At 47.2% G+C, this 13,137-nt stretch overlaps 1 protein-coding gene across 1 annotated transcript in view; it reads right to left on the bottom strand.

Annotated features, from left to right (window-relative positions):
- The window catches only part of POLA2 (polymerase (DNA directed), alpha 2, accessory subunit), a 57,297-nt gene that overhangs the window by 21,213 nt on the left and 22,947 nt on the right, over nt 1-13,137 (bottom strand). Inside the window, exons 14-15 of the mRNA XM_015411936.1 lie at nt 6,885-6,993; nt 264-370 (exon numbers count right to left, since the gene is read on the bottom strand). Of these exons, the coding sequence (XP_015267422.1) occupies nt 264-370; nt 6,885-6,993 (216 nt within the window). The remainder of the gene's footprint in view (nt 1-263; nt 371-6,884; nt 6,994-13,137) is intronic.

Raw genomic sequence — 13,137 nt, 5'->3', positions numbered from 1 at the left:
CAGACTCGACTGTGCGACTGAATAACAACAAGCGACCAGATCTCTTCATTCTCACACTAACTGCTGCCCAGAGATTTGTGGAAGAGATTTAAAACAACACAAACTGTTTAATCCAGCACTGCGCCTCAGGACCCCAATATGGGAACCATATCAACCAGAAAGCTGACATGAGCACTGGAAGGCCGAGGGAAAAGGTCTTTCAATTTATTTCGAGCAATTTAAAGGTTACAGTGTTTAAGAACTTAGCAATGCTTTGGGCTTACCTGCTGATCTCCTCCGCACCCATATGAAAGAGCAGATCGGTGGAAGTCACGCCAAAGATTACACCATTGATTTCCAGAGTGCAGGGGTCAGAGACAAACAGCACCCTCTGAAATTAGACAAAGTAAGGAATTGTGCAAATTATAGAAGAGCTGTAAACCTGATGAACAAAGAGGCCTAGGTAGAGCCCCCAAGTACTACAGAAGAACTTCTTCATCAAAACTAAACTGGGAGGGGGAGTGCAGAGACCTTTAAAGCCCTGAATGGCCTGGAAGTAGGACACTTGGAAGGTTCATTTATTCCCTTGCTCCCCACAAAGCATATTAATCTGCGGAAGCCCTTCTCTGACTCCCTGTGGAAGCGTGGTAGGTGGCTACAGACAAAGAGTCTTTTCTGCAGTGTCTTCTCCATTATGGGACGCCCTCCACTCAGCTACTCAGCCTGGCATTTAAACTTTGTTTCAGGAACCTGGTTAAAGCTGTTTTATTTAACCAATCATTCGACCGTGCTGGGTTCTTTTGCTTCTCCCTCTCTCCCAGCATAGGAGGGAGGCTTACAGGCTTATGAGTATTTATTCCTGAAACACAAATGAAGCTGCCTTATAGTGAATCATCTAGGTCCATCAAGGTCTGTACTGTCTACTCAGACTGGCAGCGTCCTTCCAAGATCCCAGGATGAAGTCTTCCACATCATCTCCAATCAGGTCCATCTAACTAGAAATGCCTGGTATTGAACCTAAGACCTTCTGCATGCAAAGCAGAGGCTGTTCCACTGAGCCCCAGCCCGTGTCTTGTGAGATGTGGCTTCAAATTCAGACCTCTCTATGAAGCTCACTGGGTGTCCTCGGGCCCGAAACAAACTCTCAGCTTAAGAGGATAGCTCTGAGAATAAAATGGAGGAGGGCAGAACTACTTATGCCACCTATGGATCCTTCCACTTAGAGGGTGGAGCAAAAAAACATAACCAAGGAAATATATTGTTGCATGCTCTGACATGCTGCTGAGCTTTGTGAATTGACTGCTCTAATGATTGATTTTATATTTGTTGTTTCCTTGAACAGGCGCATGTAGGTCCCCAGATATATCAATACTAAACTTCAAAAAGCAGCACCCAAAGGTACACGGGGTGATCTGAAACAAGTACCCCTCTCTCCCTTCTCCTTGAATGAAACTCTCAGTGCTCTTCAGTGGGCTTGGAAACCCCAGTGAACCCTTATATTTTCGGGAGAGATCTGGGGTACTCGCTCCTCCCCCCGTCTCCAATCTTGACCCTACCCATTTGTGCAAAGGGAGCCAGTCCTGCCTCAGGGATTGCAGTAAACATTGTGAGAAACACATTTCTTAGTTACTACTAGTTTCATTTTTCTTCACCTTACAACATTTGAATGACAAATACTGAGACAAGCCATTGTCCTGGCCTAAATTACTTGTCAGGGTTGTTGTGCAGATAAGCTAGGACAGTGATGCCCAATGTGACACCCCACGAATATGTCACCTAACACTCACTTGCTTATTTCACAAAGCGAAGAGCCAACCCTGGCTGTCCTCAACCTTGCTAGAATATGAGGTACTTCAGAAGACTCCAAGAAACATCTCTTCTGGGTCTGCAAAGACTGCTTGTGCAAAAAGAATAGCTCATATATTGGGAGGATCTTTGGTTTGGAATTTCCCAACATTTTGTAACTGCCTCTATGGCAGCCATTTTGTGCCTAGTCCTGCCTCACATGGCAGCCATTTTGTGGTGGGGTCAACTACCCTTTCTCAAACCCCCATTAATGCTCACTGGCACAACAAGGTTGAGGACCTCAGAGCTAGGATAACACCCGGGGCTGCCACACGCTTTTCCATGGTGGCAGAAATAGATATCCCAGTTTATCCTCACAACAAAGGTAAGATGAAAATGTAGCGTGCCAGTGAACTTCAAGGCTGAACAAGGATTTGAACGTAAGTCTTCCCCCACCTAATTTTATCCCAGTCAGCTACACCATCCTGGCTCTACTGGATCCAAGGAGTGCTGCAGACAAATTTTGTATCTGCTGGGAAACTTGGGAGGGAGGAGAGGAAACATGTAGACTTGGGAAGGAACTGATCACTGGCTTATGTCAAGGGATTTCCCCAGGCAAAGCAAATAGCTGAGGTTGCATAAGTCTCAAAGGCTATGGATTAGGTGCTCAGCTGCATCTTAGCCTCTCCAGGGAAGTCCCTGATTGTTTCTCATGGTGAAGAGTAAGTGACACAAACTTCCCGGCAAGAGGTTCTGACAGGAAATGAGGTCTGGTTTCCCAATAATTCTTTTTTTTTCTTCCAAAAAAACCCAAACAAAAAACAAACACTCAGAAAGTCAAAAGCTGAGTCATCTTGTGTCTTTTCCTGCCTCAGAAGGATTTTAAAAGATTACCTACCCTTATTCATTGCCTCACCTTCTTCTGTAACTACACCCTGTTTCACTTTCCTTCCCTTCTTCCAAATGACAGGCAGCTAACAGCTACTGAGGCAGGAGTGGGGGGACCTCTCCTTTTGGAAGGAAAGAGCATTGAGGAGTTGCATCTGGTCAGCAAGTATCTGTTTGTCTGTATAGGCAGCTACTAGCAAAGCCAACAGAAATTCTACAGCAAAAATGACTGCCTGTCCCAGAATCCAGCAAACTCCTTATGGGAACCTGGAGGGGCTGTGGCTCAGTGGAAGAGCCTCTGCTTTGCGTGAAGATGGTCCCAGGTTCAATCCCTGGCATCTCCAGTTAAAAAGAACCAGGCAGTAGGTGATGTGAAAGATGACTGCCTGAGACCCTGGACAGCTGCTGCCAGTCTGAGTAGCCAATGCTGACCCTGACATGACTGATAGTCTGATTCAGTATAAGGCAGCTTCATGTGCCTAATTTCTGTAGGCTACACACCAACTACAGTCACCTAATCAGCTACCTACTCTGAGGGTTGCCAGCAGGACCCAGGCCTCTATTATTATGTCAACTGTATGGAATGGGTCATTAGAGCAGGGGAGGAAGGCGGTTGGTACAATGCTTCTTTTACCCTCTAGGATCAAGGGTCTGCAACCTATGGGTGTCTATGGACAAATGCAGCTCAGAACAGAACCAAATAAATATGACTTCTTAAGTGAAGTACGGAAAGGGAATGGCAGGGAAAAGCTATTTTATGGGACCAAAGGGCTTCTTGGAAATACTTTACAGAAAGGGAAATGAGAGAGGTGAAACAGTTGCCAGGAATCCAAGTGCCGGCCATGTGGAGACTTCTGCCAGTTCCCTAAAGCAATCGCTCAGGGGCTCCAGATTGTGAGACCTTGTGTGAACCTCTTCTTAATAAAGGACTTGCCACAACCAGATTTTGGGCTGCAGAAACATTATCAGTAATGTCCTGAAAGTTGTACATTTTCAGTTATGCAAATGGGCTCTCTTTCGCTGGCTGGCTCTTTGGTTCTGAATTTTGACACAGCTTGAGTATTTTCATTATAAAAGGTTGCTTGACCTCTGGCTCTTGGATGCTTCATTAATGTCTTGAACGTGCAATGCCTGCTTTTTTGAAAAAAAATTGCATCTATTGTTTTCTTGATGGAATAAATTATTCTGCACAACACTGTTTGGATTTTATGGACGCTGTTTTTGGCACCGTGGCTCACGATTGCCTTGAACACATTTGGAAACAGGCAGGGTATAAATCCTTTCAAGGAATCAATAGAGCACACCGAGCCGGGCCTCAGAACCTATGCCCTGCTGTGCTGCCTTCAGTGCACCTGGCAGACAAACTCTGTTACACTCCCAGGTGTGATTAGGTGGCAAAACACCTTGAAGAACTCATTGTTCAGTGAACAAAGTCCACCAGTCTGAACTGCTCCCATTAAACAGGTAGACTGACTCCCTGCTCCTGGAAAGGGACAGCTGAACTCCTGCATTGCCTGGGCAGTCAAAGCTGATAAGATCTTTATTACAGCACCTCCAATTCTCACCAAAAGTTGTAGGAAAGCCCCTGCTATGCCAGGTCTATTATAGTGCAAAGCACAGTTGAGTTTCCAGTGGCCAAACATATAAACCAGTGGCTCCTCCTGCTGGCACTACAAGGCAGTAATGCTCCTTAACAGAGTTCAATTAAATCTAGTGCATTTTGAACAAAGGCACAAGTATGGCCTAAGAAATCTCTTGCTTGAAAAGGTAGAAACTGGAGGCTTAATTGGTGCTACACAAGCACTACAGCTCAGGAGGAGCAGGAGCCCCCAAAAGGCCAAATATGATTCTCCTCTTGGAAGGGGAGAGACATAGTTTAGCGATGTGACTTCACCCTGATTCTCTTAAATTCTCCCCGAAGAAGCATTCTGACATTGTTCTTTGGTCTTATAACCCTGCTTTATTGACTCTAACATACTGTGCTTTTAGTGCTCTGCTCTCTCATTTTGTAATCGAGTTTTACTGCATTGTTGGTTATACATCAAAATGGGTAGCCGTGTGTTAATCTGTCGGTAGCAGGAGGGGCAACAAACATGAAATTATGCAAACTTCGGAGCACAACGGAAGACAGGAAGGCCCTGGCGTGATGTGGTCCACGGGGTCACGAAGAGTCGGACTCGACTGTGCGACTGAACAACAACAACAGCAGGAGAAAAGGGCAAGAGTCTGGTAGCACCTTAAAGGCTAACAAAATCTGTGACGACAACAACAACAACAACAGGAGAAAAGGGCAAGAGTCCGGTAGCACCTTAAAGGCTAACAAAATTCGTGAGCTACTGCTCACTTCTTCAGGCCTGAGCAGTGACTCACGAAAGCTCATACCCTAAGAACGTAAGAGAAGCCATGTTGGATCAGGCCAAAGGCCCATCCAGTCCAACACTCTGTGTCACACAGTGGCCAGAAATACCAGGTGCCATCAGGAGGTCCACCAGCAGGGCCAGAACTCCAGAAACTCAGAAACCCTGCCACACATTTTGTTAGCCTTTAAGGTGCTACTGGACTCTTGGCTATACATATTATACTTTCAGAAGGTAGTCGTTTTGGTCTGCAATAGAACAGTTAGATTCAAGTCCAGTAGCTCCTTAGAGACCAACAAGAACTTCAAGGCATAAGCTTTTGAAAATCAAAGCTCCCTTCCTCAGACATGAGTATGTGTTGGGCAAAGGGAGCTTTGACTCTCAAAAGCTTATGCCACAAAAATCTTGTTGGCTTCTTTGGTCTCTAAAGAGCTACTAGACTCGAATCTATACTGCTCTTAATTGCGTGAGCCGTCTTGAGTCTCAGGGAGGACAGCCGGCTGTAAATAAAGCAAACAAACTTTCCTTCAGCCAGGGATGAAAGTACCGATGAGCACACCCGCCCAGGGTCAGGTTTATTTCTAGCCTTGAACCAGGAGAGACTTCATTCCTAGGATCATAAGGAGGGGCAGGCCCATAGCCAGGATTTTTTGGCTTGTGGGGCAATTTTTTTTCTGGTGGGGCTGTCATTACTTGCAATTGGGGGGGTGGCGTATGTCCCTCTCCCTCCCCTCCTGCAAGATTTAAAGGGTCCTTCAGCTGATCAGCGGGGAGCACGTGGCCCGCCGAACAGCAGGAGGGCCCTTTAATCTTGCAGGAGGGGAGGGAGAGGGGTGCACGCCATCCCCCACTTCTTTTCAAAAGCATTTAAAGGATCCCTTTAAATGCTTTTGGGAAGAAGCAGGGGGCCCTTTAAGGAAGGGGGCGGAGTCCCCAATAGCCAGATCGTAGCTATGGGCGGCGGCGGGGGAGCTGGTGGTAAGCTACCACAGACCATATCGAGCACACCGCTCTCCTCCTGCCGTGTTCCAGACTAGTACAATGTACTAGAAGCATAAAACAAATTCGAACTAGAAATATGCAGAGAGCCAGGAACTCTGTAGTCTATTTAATGGTATGTATATAATCTTTTGCTTAAAGCCAAGTAAAAATTTGAATGTTTTAGGTATTTTATGTTAACCGAACACAAGCAAAAGGTTAAATACTGAGAGAAAGGACACAAGGTTAAATTGGGATCTCAAGATGGTAACAACTAGGTAGGCCAGCCCAACCCAGGCCCGCCCTGAATTCCACCTCTGGTCACGACCCAGCCAAAACTTTCAAGGTAGTACGATTCCTAAGCAGAATTACTCTCTTCTAACCCATTTACTTTAATGTACTTGGAAAGGTGCAACTCTTGCTTTTGATAGCACACTTTCTCAGGTTCGGGAATCTATATACAGAGAAAGAGAGAGAGAGAGAGAGAGAGATTCCAGTGATGAGAATCTTATTTGCACTCCATGGAATCCTTTGCATTTTGCAAAGGATTGTGGGATACGGAATACATTCTTGGGCGCGCACTCTGTAATCCCACAGAGAACTGGCTGGGCCTGTTTGGCCTCGCTGTCTCCCCACAGGACACACCCAATGCTTCACTGCAGCTACGAGGCATGAAGGGGAATGCCACACAACGTGACTGCCAGAGAGCTTGTCTGCCATTCCATACCTTCAGTGAGGAACCCCCGATAAGTATCTGAGGAATCCCAGAGTTCCAAGAAAGCCCAGTTTGAAAGCCACTGACTTGGCAGGATGTGCAACCAAAGACTCCCCATGGGGGGGGGGGGCTCCTCCCACCTACATTACACTAGGCCAGACTTCTTCAGCAGTGGGAAATACCTGCTTGTCCTCTTTCGACAGCTCGAAACAGCTGAAAGGCGGCAGCGGGTAGATGTGGTCGTGGTGCACGTCTCTCAGAGAAGGGACGATGACAAGGCGTGAGCCGGCACTGTTGGGGGATGGGTGGGAGGGAGAGAAAAGAGAGTTGCTAGCACCAAATCTGAAAGGGGAATGGAATGCTTGGGGGAGATGGGACACTGCAGTCTTTACAACAGTCCTGTTATTTCAGTCCATGTAACATCCCCATCCTACGTTGCAAAGGTATGCACAAGTCTGAGAGAGAGAGAGGGAGTGGCTTATCTACCAAGTCCATGGCTGAGGCAAGCCTCGAACCAGGGACCCAGAAACATACAGCCGGAAGGGATCCCAAGGGTCATCTAGTCCAACCCCCTACACAAGGCAGGAAATTCACAGCTACCTCCCCCCTCTCCTGAGTGACCCTGCTCTGTGCCCAGTGTGTGTGTGTGTTAAGTGCCATCAAGCTGCTTCCAACTTATGGCGACCCTATAAATTACTGTCCTCCAAAATGTCCTGTCATTAACAATCTATGCAAAAAACACATTTTCTGGACAAACTCCTTATACTGGAAACCTACTGGCTGACAAACATATATCACATGCCTCCAACTACCATCCTAAACATATCAAACTATACTACCAGGCTCTACGCTACAGCCGCATTTGCTCCGATCCTACAGAGATTCTCACCTGAGGGATCTACAACAAACCCTTTTGGAAGTAGAATATCCACCTGATTAAGTCAAGAGACAGATTAACAAAGCCAGAATGGTACCCAGATAAAACCTATTGCAAGACAGGCCCAAAAGAGGCAATAACAGAACACTAGTGGTCACATAGAGCTCTCAGCTCAAAACAGTTCAATGCATCATCGACTTACAACCTCTACTGGATAATGACAGTTCTCTTTCACAAGTATTGGGGGGGGGGACCTTTTCTTGCCCATAGAAAGCCACCCCAATCTTAAACAACACCTCACCCACAATAATACATCTAATTTGAACAGGGACACTGGTACCAGAACGTGCAATAAACCCAGATGCCAACTTTGCTGCCGCATACACCCAGACAACACAATCACTGGACCTAACAACATCAATTACACCATCTCAGGCTCATTCACTTGCTCATCTTCTAACATCATATATGCCATTAAATGCCAACAATGCCCTTCAGCTCTCTACCTAGGGCAAATAGGTCAAATTCTATGTCAAAGGATAAATGGACACAAATCTGACATCAAAAATCACAAAACTGAAAAACCTGTAGTACACTTCAACTTTCCAAGACATTCAATGAGGGACTTCAAAGTAGCGGTTTGATTGCAAAGGAATTTCAGAAACAGACTAGAACAGGAGACCGCTGAGTTACAAGATATCACAACACTCAGGACAATGGAACCCCCAGAGCTTAACAGAGATCCTGATTTCTTATCTCACTACACACGCTAATGTCATTCAGTTCTCACATCTGTTTGTAAATTCTTTTATGATGCTATATGCTAATTTTCTGCCATTCATAGGTCTTACCAATTGCCTTCATCCAGTCTTAGCTGTATTTATTGCTCAGTTACTTATGCATCTTGACTCTAACTGGCCCTTCCTGGCAACCCCTTCCCCACCTTCTACCTACATGCAATGATCGGTGACTCTGTTTCAATGTATATGAAGAAATGTGTGTGCACGCAAAAGCTTATACCCAGAATAAAACTTTGTTGGTCTTAAAGGTGCAACTGGACTCAAACTTTGTTCTGCTGCTTCAGATCTAACATGGCTGCCCACCTGACTCTGTCATTAACAGCCATTCTCGGGTCTTGCAAACTGAGGGCTGCGGCTTCCTTGATGGAATCAATCCATCTCATGTTGGGTCCTTTTCTTTTCCTGCTGCCTTCAACTTCTCTTAGCATTATTGTCTTTTTCAGTGACTCGTCTTCAGGGCCGGCTCACCCACTAGGCGAACTAGGCATTCGCCTAGAGCGCCGGGCCCTGGATGGGGCACCAAGCTGTGCCTCCCCCCTCCTCCCCCCCTTTGGTGGCGGCGGGGGGGGGAGGAGGTGGTGGTGGCAGCAGCAAAAGGGTGGCTGGCTCCAGAGGTCTCCAGGTCTCCAGGCCCCACCGGGAGGTTGGCATCTGAGCCATAAGGCAGCCTTGCCTAGGGCGCAGAAACACCTTGAGCCGGCCCTGCTCGTCTTCTCATGATGTAATCAAAGTACGATAGCCTCAGTTTAGTCTTGATTTGGTCTAGAACCCACTTGTCTTTTTGGAGGTCCAGCTCTGTGCCCAGAGGAAGGCAACAAACCTCCAGGATCCCCGGGCCAATCTGGCCTGGAGGAAAATTCCTTCCTGACCCCAAAGTGGTGATTGGCATTACCCTGGGCATATAAGGGCCACAAACGCCAAGTACTAGCTCATCCCTCCCTGCCCTCCCTCTCACAATCTTCCTAAATTCATAATGAGTCATAGAATCAGCATTGCTTTTTTTTCTAACTGCCTCAAAGAGGCAGAATTTTATTAAGTTTTTTCAAATATATAACACATACACACATAAAGTACACAGAATCAGCAATTGCTGTCAGATGGCCATCTAGCCTCTGCTTAAAAACCTCCAAAGGAGGAGAAGCCCACCACCTCCCGAGGAAGCCTGTTCTGATGCTCAGGAGGAATAGCTCTGCCTGATGAAATATTGTCAATCTGACTATAGAATACAGAGCTAGACAGACCAAAGGCCTGACTCCGTATAAAGGCAGCTAGGATGCGGCCCAGTGGTAGAGTGCTCTCTTTGCATGCAGAAGGTCACATGTTCAATCCTGGGCATCTCCAGTAAGAGGATCTTGGACAGAAAGCACCACGAACACATGAAATTACCTTACGCTGAATCAGACCCTTGGTCCATTAAAGTCAGTATCATCTACTCAGACTGGCAGTGGCTCTCCAGGGTCTCAGGATGAGGTCCTTCACCTCACTTACTACCTGACCCTTTTAACTGAAGAAGCCGGGGACTGAACCTGCGACGTTATGCATGCCGAGCCGATGCTCTACCACTGAGCCATGGCCTCCCCCATGAAGAGTGGCTGAACCCTGGAGAGTAGCTGCCTATCGATAACAGAAAATACAGGGATAGAAAAGCCATTCATTGAGATGGATCATTGAGATGGATCCGACCACACCGCACAACCCAGTTTTGTGGAGCAGAGTGTCTGGATCCACCCCAAAACCAGGCGGCTTTGTTCCATTCAAAACTCAGTCTCTTTGCCATTATATACCACCTGGCTCAGAATCCTCTCCATCCCAAGAATCCCACATTTCCCTCCCTGCCTCCTATGCCCTAAAGGAGGACTGTCCCAACAATTCTGAGAACCACTGAGCAACCGAGCTACATTTCTCCCTCGCACAAACAGCTGTCTCTTCTGTTCAGAACAGTATCTTCTGTTCTTTTTAATGGGGCCTCTTGTTTTTTTTTCTTTGTCCAAACTGAAATGTTTGTGGAGCTGCCTCTGATAATGAATCGCCCCCAGGAGGAGAATCACGTCAATGAGCGCTCAGATGCAGCAGCACAATCTTCATTGTGCCTTCAGGAGAAAGCCCGGACAGACGCTGACCTGACACTAGCGGACAGCAGAGGCTGGCGTGAGATGAAAGGAATGGGGAGGCTTTGCACTCGACCCAAGGAAAGTCAGGGGGGGGGGGGGGGGAAAGGACTGTTTTGTTCTTTGTTCCTTCCATCTCACTGGTAGCAAAACAGCAAGAAGAAGAAGGTGACAGCTAGGATTGCCGTGAGGTCTCTGCCCTGCCTTTTCACACTTTTGTGGGGTACAGATCAGTCCCAGATACTTTGGTGCCTTAGGCAGAAAATCCAAAGCAGGAACCCCTTCCACGCACCAATTACCCCATGGCCCAACGCAGTGAGAAATTCTCCTGCACCGATTACCCCGGAAAGTAATGGGGGCTACGCAAGAACACTCTGACCCATCATAGCCTCTGATGCCTTTAACAGAGCTCCAAATCCACCACCTTATACTGTCTAAGCTTTGCTCTGTTGTGGAGTGGAAGCATGGCAGTGGTTAGTTTGGTGTGAAAGCCAGTTTGGTGTAGTGGTTAAGAGCATGGACTCTAATCTGGGAGAACTGGGTTTGATTCCCCGCTCCTCCACATGCAGCTGCTGGAGTGACCTTCGGTCAGTCACAAGTTCTCTCAGAGCTGTTCTCTCAAGTGCACTTCTCAAGAGACCTCTCTCAGCCCCACCTACCTCACCGGGTGTTTGTTGTGGGGAGGGGAAGGGAAAGGGATTGTAAGCAGCGTTTCCTCTAAGCTGAGTTAGTGTGAGCTAGCTCAGTTTTTTAGCCTCCAGCTCACATTTTTGTCTTAGCTCAGGTAGGATGGCTCCAAAGCAAACTAATTTATGCAGTAGCCAAATCGCTTGCTCACAACTTTAATGCCAGTAGCTCACAAAGTAGAATTTTTGCTCACAAGACTCCACAGCTTAGAGGGAGCATTGATTGTAAGCCGCTCTGAGGGTAGTAAGGAGCAGGGTATAAATCCAATCTCCTCGTTTTCTTTTCTTCTTCTCTTCTAGTATAGAGCTAGGGTCCCCTGCCTTTATTAACCTATACACATTGTTGGAATTCTGACACACAAGGTGGTGGGTGCAACCACAAAATGGCCACCAGAAGAGATGGAGCCACAAACAAAGGAAGCCCAAGTGTGGAAGAGAAGAGTAATTTTTAAAAATACATCCAGAAAAGAGCAGTGAGAGAACAAAGCCGACACTGTGATGGCAGCTGCCACCAAAACAACATTATTTTAATTTGCACAGCCAATCAGATCTCCAGTGGCCAATCAGAAGCCCTGCTGGACAGCAGCCCCGCTTGGCTATCCCTGCTTTCTAAAAACACAGCTCCCTCTAAGCTGTGGAGTCTTGTGAGCAAAAATTCTACCTTGTGAGCTACTGGCATTAAAGTTGTGAGCCAGCAATTTGGCTACTGCATAAATTAGTTTGCTCTGGAGCCATCCTTCCTGAGGCTAAAAAACTGTAAGCTAGCTCACACTAACTCAGCTTAGAGGGAACACTGGCGGGCTCCAGGAAAGGTGTCAGCATGTGCCATGGTGCCCATGGGCACCACGTTGGGGACCCCTGGTATAGGGGCGCATCTGCATAAAGTCAATGGGGGGAGGAATCTACACCTACAAAGGACCAGCTGTCAGGCCTCCTAATGCAGCTCAGCCCACACAGATAGGGGCAATGACACAAAAAAGAAGAAGAGATTGGATTTATACCCCGCCCTTCACTTGGAGTCTCAGAGCGGCGTACAAACTCCTTTCCCTTCCCCTCCTCACAACAGACACCCTGTGAGGTGGGTGGGGCTGAGAGAGATCTGACACAAACGGCTCTTTTTCAAGGACAGCTGTGCCAGAGCTTGTGACTGACCCAAGGTCACATCAGCAGGTGCAAGTGGAGTAGTGGGGAATCAAACCCGGTTCCCCAAGATTAGAGTCCGCACACTTAATCACTACACCAAACTGGCTCTCTAGAATCACTATCACACTCACTACTACAGGGAGTGCATGAAGGTTAGTGTGGCTGTTTTTGAGAAGGGAGAGGGAGTAATGAGTTCTGGACTCATCCATGTTCAGTTCCAGCCTGAATCCTTGGCGTGGTAAAATGTGAGTTGGGAGGAAGTCTCACATCACATCAAACTTGCAAGCAGTTTCTTAGCTGAACCACCCAAGGAGACTGGGAGGGTTACCCAGGCAGCCAGACACATAGATAACACTGGTCAATTTAAACTTTTGATGTGTAAGAGCACCTGCTTTATATGCAGGGATCTCCCAGGTAAAGATTCTCTGGTAGTAAGTGCTGAGGAAGGCCTTTCTACGTGCCTTAGACTGGTGATCTCCAATGGTGGTGGCAGTAAGCCTCACCGGGTCTACTGATGGGCCTACCAATTTGTTTCCTGGTTCCCTCTTGCTTCTTCCCCAAAGTAAAGTCAATCCCGGCTACCCTCAATTTCACTGGAGCAGGTAGTGTTTACCCCAAGAAGCATCACCCTTGGGTCCAATGGGAACACTGATCAGGAAAGAGCCGCTTCAATATTCTGTAACCCACAGGAGCCATTTTGTGATTGAGCCATTATTCTTTCTCAAAACTCCAGAAGTGTCCACGGGCTCAACAAGGCTAAGACCACTGTCTTAGACCCTGAAGCATTGCTGTCAATCAGAGCAGACCATACTAGGTTAGGC

The sequence above is a fragment of the Gekko japonicus genome, unplaced genomic scaffold (assembly GCF_001447785.1).
Source record: "Gekko japonicus isolate JY-2015 unplaced genomic scaffold, Gekko_japonicus_V1.1 scaffold563, whole genome shotgun sequence".
Classification (NCBI taxonomy): Eukaryota; Metazoa; Chordata; class Lepidosauria; order Squamata; family Gekkonidae; genus Gekko; species Gekko japonicus.
Note: the sequence above shows the minus strand (reverse complement) of the source record. Positions and strands in the feature narration are given on the sequence as shown.